Source organism: Capra hircus, chromosome 22 (genome assembly GCF_001704415.2).
Source record: "Capra hircus breed San Clemente chromosome 22, ASM170441v1, whole genome shotgun sequence".
Lineage (NCBI taxonomy): Eukaryota > Metazoa > Chordata > Mammalia > Artiodactyla > Bovidae > Capra > Capra hircus.
The window spans coordinates 57,445,126-57,464,561 of NC_030829.1; the positions used below are offsets into that span (position 1 = coordinate 57,445,126).

General features: G+C 54.9%; 1 protein-coding gene across 3 annotated transcripts in view; it reads right to left on the reverse strand.

The window, feature by feature from the left end:
• The window catches only part of FGD5 (FYVE, RhoGEF and PH domain containing 5), a 118,199-nt gene that overhangs the window by 88,117 nt on the left and 10,646 nt on the right, over positions 1 to 19,436 (reverse strand). For all 3 annotated transcript variants that reach the window (XM_018038321.1, XM_018038320.1, XM_018038322.1), the window contains exon 2: positions 16,257 to 18,828. In XM_018038321.1, coding sequence (XP_017893810.1) covers positions 16,257 to 18,828 — 2,572 coding nt within the window. The remainder of the gene's footprint in view (positions 1 to 16,256; positions 18,829 to 19,436) is intronic.

The window sequence follows — 19,436 nt, forward strand, 5'->3', positions numbered from 1 at the left end:
TGACGCCACGGAGGGGCCCGCCGCGCAGCACAGGAGACTATGTCCCGGTCAGCACGGGAGGGCAGATGCTACACAGAGGCACAGCAGAGAGATGACCAGCCCTGGGAGGGGACACCAGGAGGGCAGGGCTGACCTGCTGGCGGCTGGGGCACACCGCAGAAGGCTTTCCATGGAAGCCTGCTCTGAGCATGCCATCCGGGGTCTGAACACCCCCATCAGAGTGGCATGCCCCTCCCCCGGGCTCCCACCGTCCCCCTCATCACCACACACGTTTAGGAGGGTGGCAGCTTATCCAGGGGAGGAGGGATGGAGGAGCCAAGCCCACTCTCTGGGCCTCAACTTGCCCCTTCTGTAAAGCGAGGGGTTTCAGAGAGGCTCAGTGATATTGCGGGCCTCCATCCTCAATGCTGAGAACAGGGGAGGGTCAAAGAAAGACCGGAAGTCGGGGCAAACCCAGCAACACACAAATGTCTCTTCATCCTGGGGTTGCTTCTCTGCCCTGGATGAAAGCCTGGGGCCTCCTGGGGTCCGAGACTGGGTTTGGAGTCAGAGGTGGGGAGCTCCTTATCCCACAGGCGAGCAGCTGCCTCCACTCTGGTTTTTGCTAAGCCACTGACTCACCCCCACGGCTCAAAACCTCCGGCTTTGGGCTGTCAAGGAAACTGGGGTTCGCACCAGGGGCCTCCCTGCAAACCAGATGCACCATCTGCGAGGGACTCTCTGGGAGGGAAGTGCGGGGTGAGCACAGCCCCTAGGGGACACCACCTCCTTTCCCACGCCATTACCAGAGCAGCTCCAGGGATGCCCAGGACCCGCCGCAGCCTGTCCAGGTCAGTCCCAGGTGGGACCAGTCTTGCCCAGCTCAACACTCGACACAGAACACGTGGCTGGCGGCTTCGCAGCAGGCACCCCTGAGCCCTATCTGCTGGCTCCGTGACCTCAGACAACACTCTCCCAGCACCACTCCCCCCGCCCCCTCAGCTCCTTCTCTGGCATATTCCAAACCCCCAGTCTTACAGGGACCTTCTCCTCCTGCACTTCCGTGTTGCGGCACAATCAGAACCATAGTCATAATGACGTTCAGGGCTAGCCCGACAGCTCAGTGGGTAAAGAATCTGTGTAAAATGCAGGAGACACGAGAGATGAGGCTTCGACCCCTGGGTCGGGGAGATCCCCTGAAGTAGGAAACGGCAACCCACTCCAGTACTCTTGCCTGGAGAATCCCCATGGACAGAGGGGTCTGGTGGGCTACAGCCCATGGGGTTGCAAAGAGTCGGACACAACTGAGCGACTAAGCACGACCACCACCCAGCTCCCACGATAAACGCGACCCCTCTTCGTGCCAGGCCCCGCACCAAGCCCTTGTCGTGGGTTACTTTTAACCGTCAGGTACCTGTCACCCTCCTGTCCCCGTTTTTCAGTCAAGGAGACTGGGAAAGGTCCCAGGAAAATGGCTAACTGCAGGCCCCACCCAGAAAACAACTCTGCCGGACTACTTCCTGCCCTCCTTCAGGTCTTTGCTTAAACACTGCTTTTGATTTAATCAGAGTCTCGCCTACTCCAGAGGTTGTCAGGAGAGCCACTGGAGCCAGCAGACATCCGAAAGCTTTGCAGACTGTCAAGTGCAGGGAGCGTGTGTGTGGCTGCTCCCTCGAGGTTTCACGGCTTTCTGAACTTCCTGGGTTTTCAAGTCCAGCTCTCTGGCCCACAAAAGGAATCCCCAGGACAGCCTTTCTGGCAGAGGCTCACCCCGCCCCTCTGCACACAGTGAGGGTGAAACTGGCTCCTAAGGTGCGGGGGCAACTCTTCCTGGGACCAAGGACCACTCAGTGGGGCTGGGACCCACTTGTGTGTCCTGGCTCTGGGTCCTCAGACCCTATTTGCCACCTCTGTCACGTGACGTCTGGGTGCCTCCATTTTCCCACCTGTAAAATGGGGCTGATAATCAATGAGATAATGAGTGTAAAGCAGTGGGGTTAATTTCGTTAATTTCATTTCCATTCTTGTAAACCAGATGTTGAGGGGCATCATTTTAATCCAGGAGTTTATGATCCAACAGATATTTATCCTCAACTGCTACACCTTGTTCCCTTCAACAAAACTAAAGACCTGTTTTTTGAAACGTGGGCAGAAATCACCAGTTCTCCACCTCCCCCGCACAGAGGTCTGTAAACCATGGATTAAATTACGCATGAATAAGAAGACTCTTGAGAGTCCCTTGGACTGCAAGGAGATCCAACCAGGCCATCCTAAAGGGAATCAACCCTGAATACTCACTGGAAGGACTGAGGCTGAAGCTCCAACTATGGCCACCTGATGCGAAGAACTGACTCCTTGGAAAAGACCCTGATGCTGGGAAAGATTGAGAGCAAGAGGAGAAGGGGACGACAGAGGATGAGACGGCTGGAGAGCATCACCGACTCAATGGCTATGAGTCTGAGCAAGCTCCAGGAGACAGTGAAGGACAGAAGCCTGGCGTGCTGCAGCCCATGGGGTTGCAAAGAGCTAGACACAACTCAGGGACTGAACACCAGCATGAAATGTGAAAATTTTGAACTTATGAGGGAGAATGATAATAACAAGGCTTTGCCTTCTATGCTGGGGTTCTGAGTTAAGATTTCACGTCGGAGTTAGGATTTCATGTGAAAAAGGATCCTGCTGCAACAGAAAGTCTGAAGACCTCTGAGACAAAGCATGTGAGGCAGCTCCCCAAAGAGCAAATAACCAAGCTTCCCATCTGCTTCAGCGCTGCTGGGGCCTCAACTCCAGGAGGGGGCCTCCTGTTCCCCACCCCACTGCCCGCCGCCCCGGGGTAGCAACCGTAACAGACTGTCTCTTGAGTGTTTCGCAGGCTTCTGATGCAGCGGGCGGTAACAGGAGGAGCCTTCTGGAACCCGGCTCAGAGCTGCTGCTGAGTCCTGTAGTCTCCTGCGGCCTCTCCCCGCTGGGGGCTGGGCACCGTCAGGAGCTGCTTCCTTGGGACTTGACCTGCCCAGCCAAAAATGAGCCCAAGAGTTCAGATTTCCTGGCCAGCATGTAAGTCATGATCCCTTCCAGTATCCCTTCCACTGGTGTTGACTCACTGCCTGTGACGGAGGCTCAGGACCCCACAGGACAGCCCTGCCCGACCCCTCTCGAAGCACGAGAGACCCTCATGCTACCAGCAGAGCAGAGCTTAAGGCCTCTGAGCAGAGTCTGGTTTTGTCTGGTTGGGTTCCCCCACCCCCATATATAATGTGTGTGTCTGATTTTCTTAATTAAAATGATGCAAGCACCCTGAAATTTCAAGTTCTTGGCTCGGACTCTGACCTGGAGAAACTTCTCTTGGGCCCCGTTCAGGGCTCCAGACCAGCCCCACGCACGTAGAGAACGGGTCTGTTTACATAGAGACCAGCCACATCATTCCCCCAACAACCTCAACCCTGAGACATGCGTCTTGCAGGGAAACAGCCAAAGACGGAGGCCTCTCCAAGACACAGAACCGCTGCAACTGTCAGCTGCAAGCTCAGAGTCCCCACGCCGAGCGGCTGCCTTCACCTCTGGGAGGCTGGGCAGCCTTGGTACACTCTCAAGGAGCTTGATGAAACACATCGATTCATCACTCAGAAATTATTACGAGGTTTTTGTCCTGTTGACCTGGAGTATCGTGAGCACGGATGATAAATTCCTCAAGGGCCCGTACTGAGGCCAGCCGGGCAATCTAAAGAAGCGCTAACCTTCACACTATCACCCCTCTGATGGGGACTGCAACAGTGCATGCTTTGCTCTCTATAAATAGCTTTTACATCATCCCCCAGCCATGTGGATCCGAGTAAGGGGACTGTCATTACAAGCTGTCCTTTCCAAATGCCTGTGCTAAGGACATTTCCGGCCTACAGATTCATTCAAAGGTGTGTGTCCCCACCTTTGACATCTGGGGGGTCGATTCCAGTTGGGAAGTTCTCAAAGGCGGTGAGTCAGAGAAAGGGAAGAATTTATCCCTAAGGATACTTTCCTTCCTGTTCCAGCTCCATCACTTACTGGCTTGTCAGTCATGTTACCACTCTGAACCTCAGCTTCCTCTTCTAATGAGGTTTTAGAACCAAAGGGACATTCGACAAATTCAAGGCAGTGATGCCCACGAAGCGGGAGGCAGCCTCCCCGCACGGCTGGAGCAGCAGAGGTGCTGGAAGCGGCCTGGGTTAGAGTCCTGGCTCGGCTGCCGAGCAGCTGTGTGACCTTCAGCCCTTTGCTTAACTTCTTTGTACCTTAGTTTCCTCATCTGCCGGGCGCAGATTTAAAAAAAGAAAGTATCTGTGTGACAGGGTTGTTGTTTTTATTTCTCCCCCAGATTAACTGAGTGAACACACGGAAAGGGTCTGAGACAGCATCTGGTGTCTCATGAACACGCAGCAAAGCCTCGTGAGCCCTGGGGCACGCGGCTCCCAGCAGCAAAGGCCGAGACTGACGGGGTTATTCGTGGATTCTCTCTGACACCCCAGGACCGCTCAGTGAGAAGGGACCCCCGACCCCGCACCACCGGAACCAGTGAGAAAACTGCGGCTCGGATCAGACGAGGGACAGAGCCGGACTCAAACTCATTCTCTCCTGGCCATGCGCCTGAGTCTCTGGCCCAGTCAGCCATGCTGCCTTCCACCATCAGACCCCCCCAAGACCCCCATGGAGGGGTAGTAGCCAGAGCTCTGGGTCACTCTGCTCTGAGTGACCGTGCAGCCGCTGAGGCTGGCAGACATCACACCACACACCAGGGAGGCTGCAGAGCGAGCCCTGTCGTCATACCTTGATTCCCTGATGTTTAGAAACCTCGCTGGGAGGAAGGAGGCTGCTTCTTCCTCACTATACTCGCTGTGCTTAGAACGCTAGCTGAGCATGGCCCTTCCTTGCTCTAAAACCCTCAGTAGCTCCCTACGGCACACAGATCGCATCAGTTCACACAGGGAACATGAGTCCAAACGCAGCACATTTCTTTTCAGGGATTTTCCCAGCCTCCCTACTGGACTCATGTCCTCTCAGCTCCCTGGACCACCATCCTCTTCCATTAAGAGCACTCAGATGGGGACTCAGAACTGCAGGCTCCAAGCCAGTCCAGAGCAACTGCAGGTGGGAAAGGGACCCGAGACTCAGATGCTCAAAAATCATACAGCCAGGGGCAGAGCTGGGACCCAAGTTCAAACCTCTGTATACCTCCAGGACCATTCTGAAGAGCACATATTCTTTGCTGCATTTTCAAATTATTTGCTGATAAACGCGTGTGTACATGCGCTCACTTACGTCCGACTCTTTGCAACCCCATGGACTGCAGTCCACCAGGATCCTCTGTCCACGGGATATCCCTAGGCAAGAACAGCGGAAGGGGCTGCCACTTCCTTCTGCAGGAGATCTTTCCGACTCAGGGATCAAACCTGTGTCCCTAGCACTGGCAGGCGGGTTCTCTACCGCTGAGCCACCCGGGAAGTCCAAACGTACAAGTAAACGTACAAATCTGAACGATTTCAGATAACACAAATAACTCTGGATCCTAACACTTCTTTCCCATGCCGTCTCATTAAAGCAAAATCCAAATCTTTTACAAAGGCCCCTGCCCACCAGGGCCCGGTCACTCTCCTCACTGCATTCTGTTCTCCAGGCCTCTCCACAAACCCCCAAGGGCCTCCGGGCTCAAAGCCTCTATCCCTGCCGTTCCCTCTGCCTGGAACGCCCTTCCTCGTGATGATGTCTCATCACCATTCAGAGCTCACAGCGTGTCACCTCCTCCGAGAAGCCCTCCCTGACTACCCCGTCTAAACCGCCCCTTACAGCGGCCACTTTCTATCACATCTTTCTCTTTCCTTCTTTCTCACAAAAGAATAACCTCATCACAAAAGAAAGATCTCATTATCGACGATTCTCCTGCTGACTTTTTAGTTTGTCTTACGCCCTGCCTCTCCCCAGCAGAATATCAGCTCTCTGCCAAGGGACACAGCTGACCTGACCGCTCGCTGCCACCACTGCAGCAACCAGGGCAGCGCCAGGCATGGAGGAGGCCCTTGATGCGAGCTCAGCGAGGAAACGCACGAACGGCAGAGATAAGCTTTGGTCGCTGGCTGGACCCTCTCTGCACGATACGCTCGTCTCCAGTCCACGGGCTGGAACACTGAGGGCCCCTGCCCGGACGCCAGCACCATCCACACCCAGGCTGGAACAAAGCCTCCGCTGGGGCTCAGCTGGTCAAGGACACAGCCGCTGACATCTCACTGAAACATCCGTGCAATAAGGCTGTCTGCTATTAGTGAGAATTGTTCTCACGCCTCCCACAGACTTTATGAAGGAAAAGCCACATAGTGATTAACACTTAATCAGGACGTTCTCTGTATTATAGTTCTGTGAGGGTGGTGGTGGGGGGAAAGATGGGGCTTTCATCTCACGCTAGTAAATGTTACAATCGGTGTGTTCCTGACACGATTTTCTTATTAGGGTCCTTCCTTGTAAATTTTATTGCATTTAATTAAAAATTATTGCTAGAAGAAACAGCTGCAGATGGTCTTATTTTAAGTCAGAAAATTAAAAACTGAATATTCTCATCAGTCAATTTCAACAAGCAGCACAGCCGCACGCATTAGGAATGTGATGGTTTTGAGATTACAATAATTTTTATGGCATTTCCAGGTCCTTTCAGTGAAACTTAATGAAAGCTCTGCATGAGTTCATTTGTCAAAAACATAATAATAATAGGAAGGCTCCCGGCTTGCAGGCAGATAGAGAGATACCAATGAATACCACCACAGGGATGTGCCAAAAACCTGGCCAGCCAACTCTCGACACCAATGGAATCGGTCAGCAGGAGGCTTGGTTGTAACCCTGCTGTCTACCCACTCAAGGATGTACAGCTGAGGCCGTAAATCACCTTTATTTTCACAATGATGCGTATTTTTGTCACCGCAACACTGTCTGCGGCTGTAAAAAAAAAAAGTCAGGTTTTCACTCTCAGGGAACCACTTCACCGAAACACCTACTGCATTCTAAAGATGCAGGAAGGGGCCCTCATGCTAGCATCTGTGCTCATTTCAGAGTTATAAACGCAGCCGCTGTCCTTGGTCTGGACAGTCTGGACCATGACCCACCCCCCACGCCCCAACTTTGTTACTTGGCTTGTATCCTTTAGCTTTTATTTTTGGGACTAAATCCTGATTATTTCTCATACGTCTTTTGTGGGACACCAACGCCAAACCTTCTGTTCCGGACCCGACAGACTGTAAACGATGAGGAAAAATCAAGTGGAGAGCTCTTCCCGGGTGGTCCAGCAGTTAAGACACCGCTTTTCAAGGGGCGGGGGTTCGATCCCTGGTTGGGGAATTAAGATCCCACACGTCGCGCGGTACGGCCAAGAAAATAAAGGAGGAGAAAACTTAAAAAAAAAAAAACAACAACAAAGATTGAGAAGAGAAAAGCGAAGGCAGGCACAGCTGGGGCCCTGGGGGAACCGACGCTGGAGGATAGGACGGCTGTGCACACTGCGGAGGCGGAACCCGACGCAGCCCCACTGGGTCTTCATTTCCTCCGTGGCGGGGTGGGGGGGTGCCCTTGGCTCACCTCCCTGCTTCCCGTGTCTTCAACCCCTCCGCTCTCCATCCTACCTGGAAGGGGAATGAGGGACAGCCCCACCATAGCCCTGCCCGGCTGAAAACCCGCCAGGCGCTCCCCGCTGCCCCGGGGTGTTGAGCCGAAACACGAGGTGCTTCTCGGCTGGACCCCAGGCGGCCTTCCCACGTCCGGCTCACCGGCGTGGATGCCGAGCTCCGCAGTCTGAACGTGTAAAGGTCCTTCCTCACCCCAGCCGCCCCAGACTGTGTCTCCATCGTGACTCCCTCGCTGCCCCTCTGGAGATACCCTGGGCACCCCCGGATGGCAAAGGCTCCTCGCCGCCCCCTCCTCATAACCGCCTGGACGGACCTCGCACACGGCTTTTATCACACTAGGCTCTAAGGACCTCTGTTGGCCTTTCTCCCCAGCCAGCCAGAAACACCCCCAGGGCAGCAAGCATCACCCCCCCGACACACGCCAGTACTTAGAACAGCAACCGACCACAAGACTGGAAATCCGGGAAAAACGGTGTGGATTTCGTCCCTACACCTTTCAACCCAGGCTCCTCTACATCATCTCCGTGTCTGGAGACGATGGGAATGGCATTCCAGAAAAACAAGACATCGAGGGAATCCTCTGAAACACAGTAGGTCACTTTCACCGCGGTTTAACCTGCTAAACGCCACAGTCCCACGTGTCCGCCTGGGCTCACACCTTCCTCTGCCTCCGTGTGGGGAAATCCTGTTGTTGCTCAGTCACCAAGTCCATCTGATTCTTGTCACCCCATGGACTGCAGCACGCCAGGCCTCGCCATCCCTCACCGTGTCTCAGACTTTGTCCTTTCATGTCCATTGAAATCAGTGATGCCACCCAACCATCTCATCCTCTGTCATCCCCTTCTCCTCCCACCTTCAACTTTCCCAGCATCAGGGTCTTTTCCAGTTGACTCAACTCTTTGCATCAGGTGGCCAAAGTATTGGAGCTTCAGCATCTGTCCTTGAGTGAGTATTCAGGGTTGATTTCCTTTAGGATGGACTGGTAGGATCTCCTTGCAGTCCAAGGGACTCTCAAGAGTCTCCTCCAGCACCACAGTTAGAACTTTTCTTCAAGTGCCCATTCAGATGCCCCCTTGCGCATGACGCCAGCCCACCCTCCTCTGGACGCCTGCTCTTTGGGTCCGGAGCGTTTCCGATCTTGCACTCCAGGGACTTGAGCCTAGGTCCTTCCAACCCCCTGGACTCCACCTCCGCTGAGGTCAGTGACGATGGGGGGGTTCACCTCTCCACCTCCTTGCACACAGCACCCACGCAGCTCTTGGTACAGCAGTACTCACTCCTCGAGCGGCTGTCATCAGGGAGCCAAGAGATTCAGGCACCTGAACGTCCCCAGTCCTGGAGCTCACAAACTCCTGGGCACGTAATCTGAGCTGCGTTCTGACCGCGGACGGCTCTGAAGGAGCCCGAAATGCTGGGCTCTCTTTCTCTGGAAGCCACTGCTGCTCGAGGCTGAGTCCTCTGAGTGGTACAGATGGCTGCTCCAACCCAGAGCTTCCGGTCACTCATCCTGTGCCAAGGCCCACAGGAGGGCAAGGGTCAACCCATCCCCATGCCCGGCGGGAGGGAACGGCACCTGAACGCCTCATCAGCAAGTCCCAGGAGAGGCTGTCCGCCTTCTCCACAAGCTGCCAAGACGGCAGCAAACTCACCGGCAGGCAGAAACCAAAGGAGGACGTCCCTCCGCTTTCCCTCGCGTCCCTGCCTCTGGACCTCCGAGCGAAGCCAGCACGTGGGTGGTGGCCGTGCCGGCCTGACTCCCACGAGGGAGCCACTTCGGAGCTCTTGGGTGGAGGCCACCAGTGAACGTGGCACTTTTCAACCACAGAGAACAGGATGGAAAGAGTACTGGGTGGAGAGTCAGAAAGACTTGGGTGTGAGTCTTGCTGTGGCGACTTACTGCCTGTGTGACTGAGGACGGCTGGAGTCTCTTTCCTGGGCCTCAGCTTCCTCATCTGGAAAATGGGAACTGGAAAGCCCTAAGGTGCCTCACTGATCATGAGTTACAAGTGAAATAACTGCTACAGACAGAGTTACAGACAGCGAGATTTTGGAATCAAAACACCCCAGTCCTGGGGTGCTCAGGCTGGTGCGGGCAGCCCTGACCCCATCCCCCGCAGAAGGCAGAGGCAACGTCAACGCCACACCCCACAGCTCACGAGTTCACACCTGCTCCTGGTGTACGCATGTGAGGTCCTGAACACTGGGTCTGACACACGCACAGCAAGCTGTAAGAGAGACATGGACACCCTCTCAGTGAAAGGCCCAGTTCTGCACCTGCATCCACGGCTGCAGAACCTTGATCGCGTCACTCCATGAAAGCTCGTGTTCACTGGCCTCCTCACTCCGTGCTGCATTAACTCATTTCGTCCTCATGACACGAACAGGCCCAGTACTCCTAGTGTCGCCTTTTACAGACGAGGAAACCGAGATACATGGGACTTCCCTAGCGGTCCAGTGGTTAAGAATCCACTGCAGGGGGCGTCGTGGGTTCAATCCCTGGTCGGGGAACTAAAATCCTGCACGCCACGCAATACAATGGGAAACAGAAACCGAAGCAGAGAGAGCAGAGAAAGGTAAGTCACAGTGAGAGGTGGAGCACAGACTGAAAGGCAGGCAGAGAAAGCGATGAGAAAAAGACAGCGCGGCAATATGTTAATATCACATCTAAGAAGCGGGCCCACAGACATTCACTGGAAAACTCTTTCCGCTTTTCCCTAAGTTTGAATGTTTTCATAATGAAATGGGGAAAGGGGGCCTTGGGGATCTGTGTGGAGGGATAATACTGAGTGATTGAAGTAGACGCTTCATCATGCAATAAGCGAACTTACAATTATGAGGATTTAAACGAGACACTTAGGACAGACCAGTGTGTGTGGTGTATTGCATCCAATGGCTATTTAATCAGCTTATACAAAGCACCTCAAACTGTGTCTCAGAAGATATTTAATAAATGATAGTTCTTTCCCCCCTTGAAGCTCAAAATCAACATGCATTTATTAAGCTCCTAGTGCACAATCAACATATCAAGGTCTTGTGGGAATATTCAGAAGTAAGGACTAGGTTCCCCCAACCAAGAGCCCTGACGGAGCACACAAAGCATTCTACTGGAAGAGGACGAGTGTTGGACTAGACGGCTGCTGAGAACACTTTTTCTGCATTCAGTTCAGTTAGTTCAGTCGCTCAGTTGTGTCCGACTGTTTGTGACCCCAAGGACTGCAGCACGCCAGGCTTCCTTGTCCATCACCAACTCCTGGAGCTTACTCAAACTCATGTCCATTGAGTCAGTGATGCCATCCAACCATCTCATCCTCTGTCATCCCCTTCTCCTCCCACCTTCAATCTTTCCAAGAATCAGGGTCTTTTCAAATGAGTCAGTTCTTTGCATTAGGTGGCCAAAGCATTGGAGTTTCAGTTTCGGCATCAGTCCTTCCAATGAATATTCAGGACTGACTTCCTTTAGGATGGACTGGTTGGATCTCCTTGCAGTCCAAGGGACTCTCAAGAGTTTTCTACAACACCACAGTTCCAAGGAATCAATTCTTCAGCGCTCAGCTTTCTTTACAGTCCAACTCTCACATCCTTACATGACCACTGGAAAAACCACAGCCTTAACTAGATGGACCTTTGTTGATAAAGTAACGTCTCTGCTTTTGAATATGCTATCTAGGTTGGTCATAACTTTCCTTCCAAGGAGTAAGCGTCTTTTAATTTCATGGCTGCAATGACCATCCGCAGTGATTTTGAAGCCCCCAGAAATAAAGTCTGACACTGTTTCCCCATCTATTTCCCATGAATTGATGGGACCAGATGCCATGATCTTTGTTTTCTGAATGTTGAGCTTTAAGCCAATTTTTTCACTCTCCTCTTTCACTTTCATCAAGAGGCTTTTTAGTTCCTCTTCACTTTCTGCCATAAGGGTGGTGTCATCTGCATATCTGAGGCTATTGATATTTCTCCCGGCAATCTTGATTCCAGCTTGTGCTTCTCCCAGCCCAGTGTTTCTCATGATGTACTCTGCATATAAGTTAAATAAGCAGGGTGACAATATACAGCCTTGACGTACTTCTTTTCCTATTTGGAACCAGTCTGTTGTTCCATGTTCAGTTCTAACTGTTGCTTCTTGACCTCAATATAGGTTTTTCAGGAGGCAGGTAAGCTGGTGTGGTATTTCTGTCTCCTGAAGAATTTTTCACAGTTTGTTGTGATCCACATAGTCAAAGGCTTTGGCATAGTCAGTAAAGCAGAAGTAGATGTTTTTCTGGACCTCTCTTGCTTTCTCAATAATCCAACGGATGCTGGCAATTTGATCTCTGGTTCCTCTGCATTTTCTAAATCCAGCTTGAACATCTGGAAGTTCACGGTTCACATACTGTGCATGAGAGTCAATTCACGAAAAAAGAATGCTTTGGGGATACACTTTAAATCAAAGTAGTGTATGTGTGTGGGAGCCAAGTCTCTCAGTTGTGTCCGACTCTTTGTGACCCCATGGACTGTAGCCCGTCAGGCTCCTCTGTCCATGGGACTCTCCAGGCAGGAATACTGGAGTGGATTGCCATGCCCCCCTCCAGGGGATCCTCCCAACCCAAGGACTGAACCCGGGGCTCTTCCATATCCCGCACTGGCGGGTAGACTCTCTACCACTGGCGCTACCTGTGAAGCCCAAAGCCGTGTACACCAGGGGAAAATGTACACAGTGCGTAACACTGTAACTGCACGTGTGTAACTGTAGAAGGTGACAATGTGTACACTTCTATTTCATAAGACAGAAGACAGCTACAGTAACTGGGAAAATGCTACTATCTGTGCGGACAAACCTGGAAGGAAGTACCTGCAGAGGAGAAACTTTACGATCATCCATCAGACCCCGAGCTGCTGCTCTGATTTAGAGAACTCTGAATTCTATTACACACTCCACACGTTTCTCGAAGGGACGCATTTTCATTAGGAAAAGGACTTGGATTTAAATAACACGAAATGGCACCACGAGAGAGCTGTTCCCTTTTCACCATTCCTGGGTCCTTCTGATTACGCCAAGGAGACTGTCTCCGCGTTGGCCCCAGGACGCCTCTCAGGCCTCTCGCTGCTCAGCAAAGGGACGGAGCCTCCGCTCAAGGCCTCAGCAAGGCACGAGGCTCAGGCCAGACTTCACCTGCCGGGGCTTAGTTCTTTGCCCTGTATCTTATTTTCACAACTGCCTTCTACTTAAGACAAGTAATACTGGTTCTCCATTTGCCGGCAGTGACATAGAATTTCCTTTCGAAATATCTTTTAAGTAAAAAAGATGGACTGATTTCAAGACAAGCAGTGAGCCATAGTGCGGGTGGCTGAGAAATAACGGATCTGCTCCAGTCAGACCACGGGACAGAGGAGCAAACGGGGGGCCCACAGGGAGGCAGGGCCGGGGGGGCTCTGAACTCCCCCTCCTGGGGCTCACCGTCCAGCTCTGTTTCAGGAGCGTCGATATTTATCTTGGCCTCAGCCTCTGATCCTCACTGCAGCGAGGTCTGGGGACACACAAGCAGCGGAAGGAGGAAGGGAACGGTCTCCCATCTTCTCATCCGGTCCTGGCCAACCCCAGCACCCCTGGGCACACGTCTCAGGTCAGCAGCACCCCCTGCGCTTGGTTCTCAAAGCCCCTATTCAGGCGAAGAAGCCGGGCCCCCCGCACCTCGTGGCAGCCCCCGCCGCCTCTCGATGCCGTGTATCGGGCACCGCCCTTGCCCAGACGTGTTCCAGCCCAGAGCGGGATTTCTCTCGCCCTCTGCTTCCCTCTGTTTCACGCAGGAAAACGGAAGAAAGCTTTGCTCACTGATTGATGTCCAAGAGGATGTGGTTCCTGCACGGGAGATACATCCCAGCCAGCCTGGCCTGCGGGGAAATCCATTCCACAGCAGAGTGTGATGGTTCAAGATACTCAGCCAAGGCTCCCGGCTGGAGCCTCAGATGTGAGATACGACGGGGAAAGCACCTAGCACAGGGCTGGCACACAGCGAGCAGTCAGGACGTGGAGAGGATTCGCATCTTCTGCGGTATTTTATTCTGGTTTGGATGAAGGCAGCTTTTTTTTTTTTTTTTTGGACTAAGCAAAGATCAAGGTGGGCTTTCCAAGGTGGCTCAGTGGTAAAGAATTCCCCTGCCAACGCAGGCGACGTGGGTTTGATCCCTGGTCTGCGAAGATCCCCTGGCGAAGGAAATGGAAACCCACTCCAGTCTTGCCTGGAAAATCCCATGGAGAGAGGAGCCTGGCAGGCTACAGTCCACAGGGTCACAAGAGAGTCAGACACGACTGAGCGTCTAAACAGCAACAGACCGAGGCCACAGGCCGTTTGCATGTGGCCAAGCGGCCTGCACACCGCACAGTCCCACGGACACTACACACAGACCACAAAGGGAGTATGACCCTGGGGTTGGACAGTGTGCAGCCTGCACGACGAGACCTGGCCTCCCTTAGCACCCTTCCCCAAAATTCCTGGACCAAGAGTCAGGGAATCGGAGTCCTGACACTGATTTCTCCACCAAGAGAGATTTGAGGCAACTCTCTTTCCCTCCTCGTGCCTCAGTTTCCTCCTCAGAATGTTGTCAGAAGTTGCCTTCCAGCTCTGCACGTCTATGATTCAACAGAAGCAGGTTTCCATTTCCGAAGGACAGTCGTAGAAAAGAGGAAATGAGCTCAGATGCCTGGCTGGAGGGGGCAGGGCCAGTAGAGGGGTTGGCTTCCGCCTCGGTGGGGTGGGGACATGATGGGAAGACGGCCTTGGCTCAGACAGAAAGGAAAAACAGAAGTACCCGGCAACAGACGCGGCAGCTCTGTGAGGTGGAGAGTTCCCTGGGGCCTGAGGAATTCAACTACAGACCGGGTTAGGAGAGAGACCTCTTAGACGTGGAAGTTAGACCACGTGCCCTTTGAGGTCCGTCCCAATAGGGAGACCTCATGGTTTCAGACCTTGGCTCCATTTCCATTAGCGCTGGCGGTACACCACCAGGGGCGTGTGCGTGCGTGCTAAGTCCCTTCAGTTGTGTCCGACTCTCTGCGACCCTGTGGGCTGCAGCCCTCCAGGCTCCTCTATCCATGGGATTCTCCAGGCGAGACTACTGGAGTGGGTTCCCAGGCTCTTCTCCAGGGGATCTTCCCCACCCAGGGATCAAACGCAAATCTCTTACATCTCCCGTGTCGGCAGGCGGGTTCTTTAATACCTGGGGGGCTTCCCCCACACCCACCGGGCTTGGGTCTTGTCAAACCCCCCTGATAACTACTAATGCAGTGACCTTGTCTGCTTTTCTGCTCCCGCCCTCCTGAAGTGCGCACATGCCCCCATTCTCCAGATTAACCTGGATCCCTCTAGCGGCACTGAGGCCCACCTCTGCTCCACACCAGTTCACAGAAAGAACCAGTTCACAGCCTCACCCAGACTCGGGGCAGGGAGAGAGGGAGACACGGTAGGGAACCGTATGAAAAATTCAGGAGAAAAGCCACACCAACTCTCCTGGGGTCTACACTCCACAGAGAGCTCACGCTAATCGCAAGCCGTTCTTGTCTACTCATTGCTGCAGGCCCCCTTGGGAGTTCGCAGCTGTGTGGGACTCGACTGAGGTCCTGTACATGCGGGGAAAGAACCAGGCTTTCCTCGAAAATCAGCACCATTCTTCTGACTTTTCATTAATTCAGATCAGGTGCCCCCGAGCGGCTAAGTGGTGGAGGCTGAATTGCAGCGCCTTTACGGTGCATCCGCGGTGCATAAGAAACAGCAAGACTTGGCAATCACCCACCTGGGATGATCAATAAGGCCGTTCCGTCAGCCTCGGGAAGGTGAGGTCAGAAAACCCCCACTGGTGTCAATAACTGCAGTGCTTTACTCTCATTCCCAAGGTGACCGAGTCCAAAAACAAACCAAAAAAAATCAGCTTGGACGTACCTCTTAAAGACCTCTATTGAGAAATTTAGCTTAGGGCGCCCTTAGCTCTTCAAACAATTTAAATAAATTGTCTTTTCTAGTTCCCTTGAATAGAGTGTATATTGACACAATAAAAAGGGATTAATCTCAATTTAGGGTATTTTCCTGATGGGGAAAGATATTTAGTTTGGCAAGATTCCAGGCCCTTCTCTTTTGGTGACTTTCCCAGAGGGGAGTAGTAAAGCCATCTGCCTAGGAGATCAGAAACGTATCCCAAATAACAATACACCTGCACTATACTTGGCATCTGAGACAACATTTTCAAATAGACTAGGTACTCCAATCTTTCCAAACACTCTGCCTAGAGGTAGCACGGGTTCTTTCCACAGGTGAAGTAACCAGGACTTGGACAGGAAAGCCACTTAGCCCAAGTCACAAAGCTAGAGAGAGGCAGAGCCCGAGGCAAAAAAGCCAGTCTGTTCTGACCACTATGCCTATCCCCGACTTCCAGGATCTAACTCCTGATCGTCTGAGGCGCTGATGTAATAAGAACAGAAATGAACTGCAAAATGAAAGTCACACACTAGACTCGTCCCCAAACCATCCCTGACCAGGTCTGAGGAAAAACCGTCTTCCACCAAACTGGCCCCTGGCACCAAAAAGCTCAGGGACCGCCACCCTCGCCTAAGCTTGCCTCTCGGATGGTTACCACCGCCGGCCGGCAAAGGGAAGGTGACTGTCACGGTACCTTTCTGCCTCCGGGCCCGTGCTCTGCGGCTTGCTCTCGAAAGCGTTGAAGCTGCTCATGTCCACGTAGCCGTCGTTCTCGCTGGCCGTGGACAGGGCCCGGCTCTGGTCTTCAAACAGCTTGGTAAACGTCCCAGCCCGCGCGGGCCTCCGGGGCGGGATCTGGATGTTCTCGTAGTCCGAGTTCATGGCCGGGATGTTCTCGTAGTCCGAGGTGTCGGCGTTGGGGAACGAGATGGAGCGTGGCTTGGTGAGGGGCAGCGGCAGGAAGGGGGGACGGGAGCGGTCCTCGAAGGACTCCACCCGGGACACCGTCCTGCTGAAGGGGACCCCTTTCCTCTTGCCCTCCCGGCAGAAGATGAGCGAGGAGGGCGAGTCGCAAGCCCGGAGCTTGCCCGTCCGCGCCCGGAGCTGCGGCGAGTTGCTGAGGCTCCTGCGGTCCATCTCCAGGAGCCGGGCCGGCCCGTGGTAGCTGGACTCCGAGGACGACCTGGACGAGGACACATTGACGTCCACGTGCACCTTGCTCTCCGTCTTCTTCTTGAACGTCAGTGCCAGGAACCGCTTGAAGGACGACTTCTTCTTCTTGGAGTGCTTGTCCGGGGGCTCACTCTCCACCAGGAGCGAGGGGGAGCTCTTGGTGATGGGCTTCTTGGTGATGCAGGCCAGGTCGAACGGGGGCGGGATGTCTACCATGGACGACGGGGTGGAGGTGCCGCTGGACGGCAGGTGGCTCCTCTGGGAGAAGCTGCCGGAGGAGCCGATGACGCAGGGCAGGGACAGGTTGTCTTCCTTCCTCTTAATGCTGTGGCCATCGAGGCTGCAGGCCTCGGGCTCCCGGTACAGGGACACAGGGATCTCCCGGCCCTCCACGGAGAATGATCGCGGGTACAGCGTGAAGGCTCTGGGCTTTGCCGGCAGGGCCCTGCCGACGTCCAGCGGCTTCCCCTCCAGCGACAGGACTATCTTCCTCGCCTCCGTGGTGGCCGCCCCAATGCCAGCGGCCGCTGAGCCAGCTTCCAGCCCCATTTCTTCTGGGACCGTTTCTGGGACGTAGCCAGCCAGCTTCCCGGAGTGGGGCCTGGCCCTCGCCATGACGTAATTCCTGTCGATGGGGACCAGGCCGCCCTCCGCATCAGGGCTCAGCTCCTGCGGGGCGACCTGCGCTCTGGGCGTCTCCGCCTCCCCGGGATCCGCCCCGCAGGGCGGGCCGACTCCCATCTCATAGGGGTTGGCATCCTCATCCTCAGGCAGGACCAGGACGTCAGGCACAGGGGGGCCCTCCTCCTCAGCGCCACCCTGCTCGGAGCCCCGCCGCTCACACCCCGGCCCGGCCTCGGGGTCCTGCTCCGTGTGTTCTCCTGGCCCCAGCTCCTGTGCTGACTCTCCTGCGGACTCGGAATAAGGAGGGTAGCTCACACTACAGAAGGAGGTGCTCTCGGAGGGGAAGAACTCGTAGGGGCTGGCCGAGAGCGGAGGCACGAGGTCATCCACGCTGTCGCTCTCGAACGGGATGATGTGGCAGCTCTCCTCGGCTGCTTCATCCTGCACGGGGTCCTCGCCCTCCCCGGGGTCCTGCCCCGCCTCCGCTTCCGCCAGGTCAGCCGGCTCATCCTGCCCACCATGCTCGCTGCCATCACCCACGGCATCTTCACACACTTCCCGGGAGACGTCAGGGTCATCTCTGGCCACTTCGGCCTCGGGGATACCCGTGGCCGACCCCTCGTCCTCTGGAGGCTCCTCGCCGGCATCGTCCCCTTCGCCCCTCTTGTCCACACTGCAGCCCGGTTCTGCGTCCTCCTCCTCTGCCTCCTGGGGGGTCCCCGGGGCACCGGGCTCCTCCTCACCGCCAACCTCGGTATCCTCGACGACCTCGAGGTGGGCTGGGATGCTATCGCTCGGAGACTCCGACCCTCTGTCCCCAGGCCCCCCGTCCTCCAGGCTGCAGGGGCTGCGTTCTTCCGCCAGCTTCTCTTCCTCCTCCTCACTCGCCAGTGTCTGGTCCTCGGTCCCCGCAGCCCCGGCACAGTCCGCCCCCTCCGCGTCCTCGGGGGCGAGGGCGACGTCTTGGTCAGCCTGTCCGCTCAGCACCGCCCAGGCCTCTGCAGCCGCAGGCCCCGCTGGCCCGCACCCCTCGCCCCCATCCTGGCCCTCCTCCTCCTCCTCACCGGCCTCCGGAGGCCCCGTGACTGCGTTCTCCACGCAGCCCGCATCCCTGGCTCGGACCTCCCCCGGCGGGGCCCTGGGGGCCACGATGTAATCCTCGTCGGCCTCGGACTCGGAGCATTCCGGGGTGGACCGGTGCTCTTCGTAGAGGCCCCTGTCTACGCAGGGCAGCTTCCCGTTGCTGCATTTGTTCAAGCTGTTGATCACGTAGACGCTGGCCCTCCACTCGCTGGGGTTGGCCAGCCGGGGCTTCGGGGCGATGGGGGGTTTCGGCCCCCTGGACATGGAGGAGTTGGGGCTGTGAAGGCTTTCAGGCCGGAGTGACGACGGGCAGAATTTGGGTGGTGTCTGTGGCGTGAGGGAACTGGCAGCCTTCGGCTTGGGGGCGACTGGTGGTTTGGGTGAATCTACAGGATGAAAACACAGACAAGAAGGGGAGAGAAAGCACAGTTACCTTTACTTCCACTCGAGTCTCCTACCTACCGTTTTCAAGAGAACACTGGAGCTGGCTTCCCAGCCCACGTGAGCCCAGCCTACCACGTTCTGCCAGGTTGATGCCCTCCACCAACATCTTTAAAATCCTGTGTGCTCATGCACTCGGTTGCGTCTGCCTCTTACAGGACCCCACGGACCGTAGCCCACCGGACTCCTCTCTCCATGGGGTTTCCCAGGCAAGAACACTGGAGGTGGTTGCCATTTCCTTTCCCACTCAAGATTCATTCTGTGAACAAGGTGAAGAGATCTTTCTTCTAAACACAGTCCGGCTGACGGAACCCAAACGAATGACAGCCTGTGCTCACAATGAAAGCGTCCTGATCTCTGCACTCATTTGCCCAACAAGTATGTTTAAATGCATGTGCCCAGGAGCCAAGGAAGATCTCAACAGTCAGCATCCAGGCTGCCCTCAAGGAGCCCACAGCCCTTCTCCCATGAGCGCAGTCTAGTCTCTCCACACACGGCACCGTAGACGGCAGAGGCTTCCAGGGCCAAGAAGAGAAGAACACCTCTGCCGAAT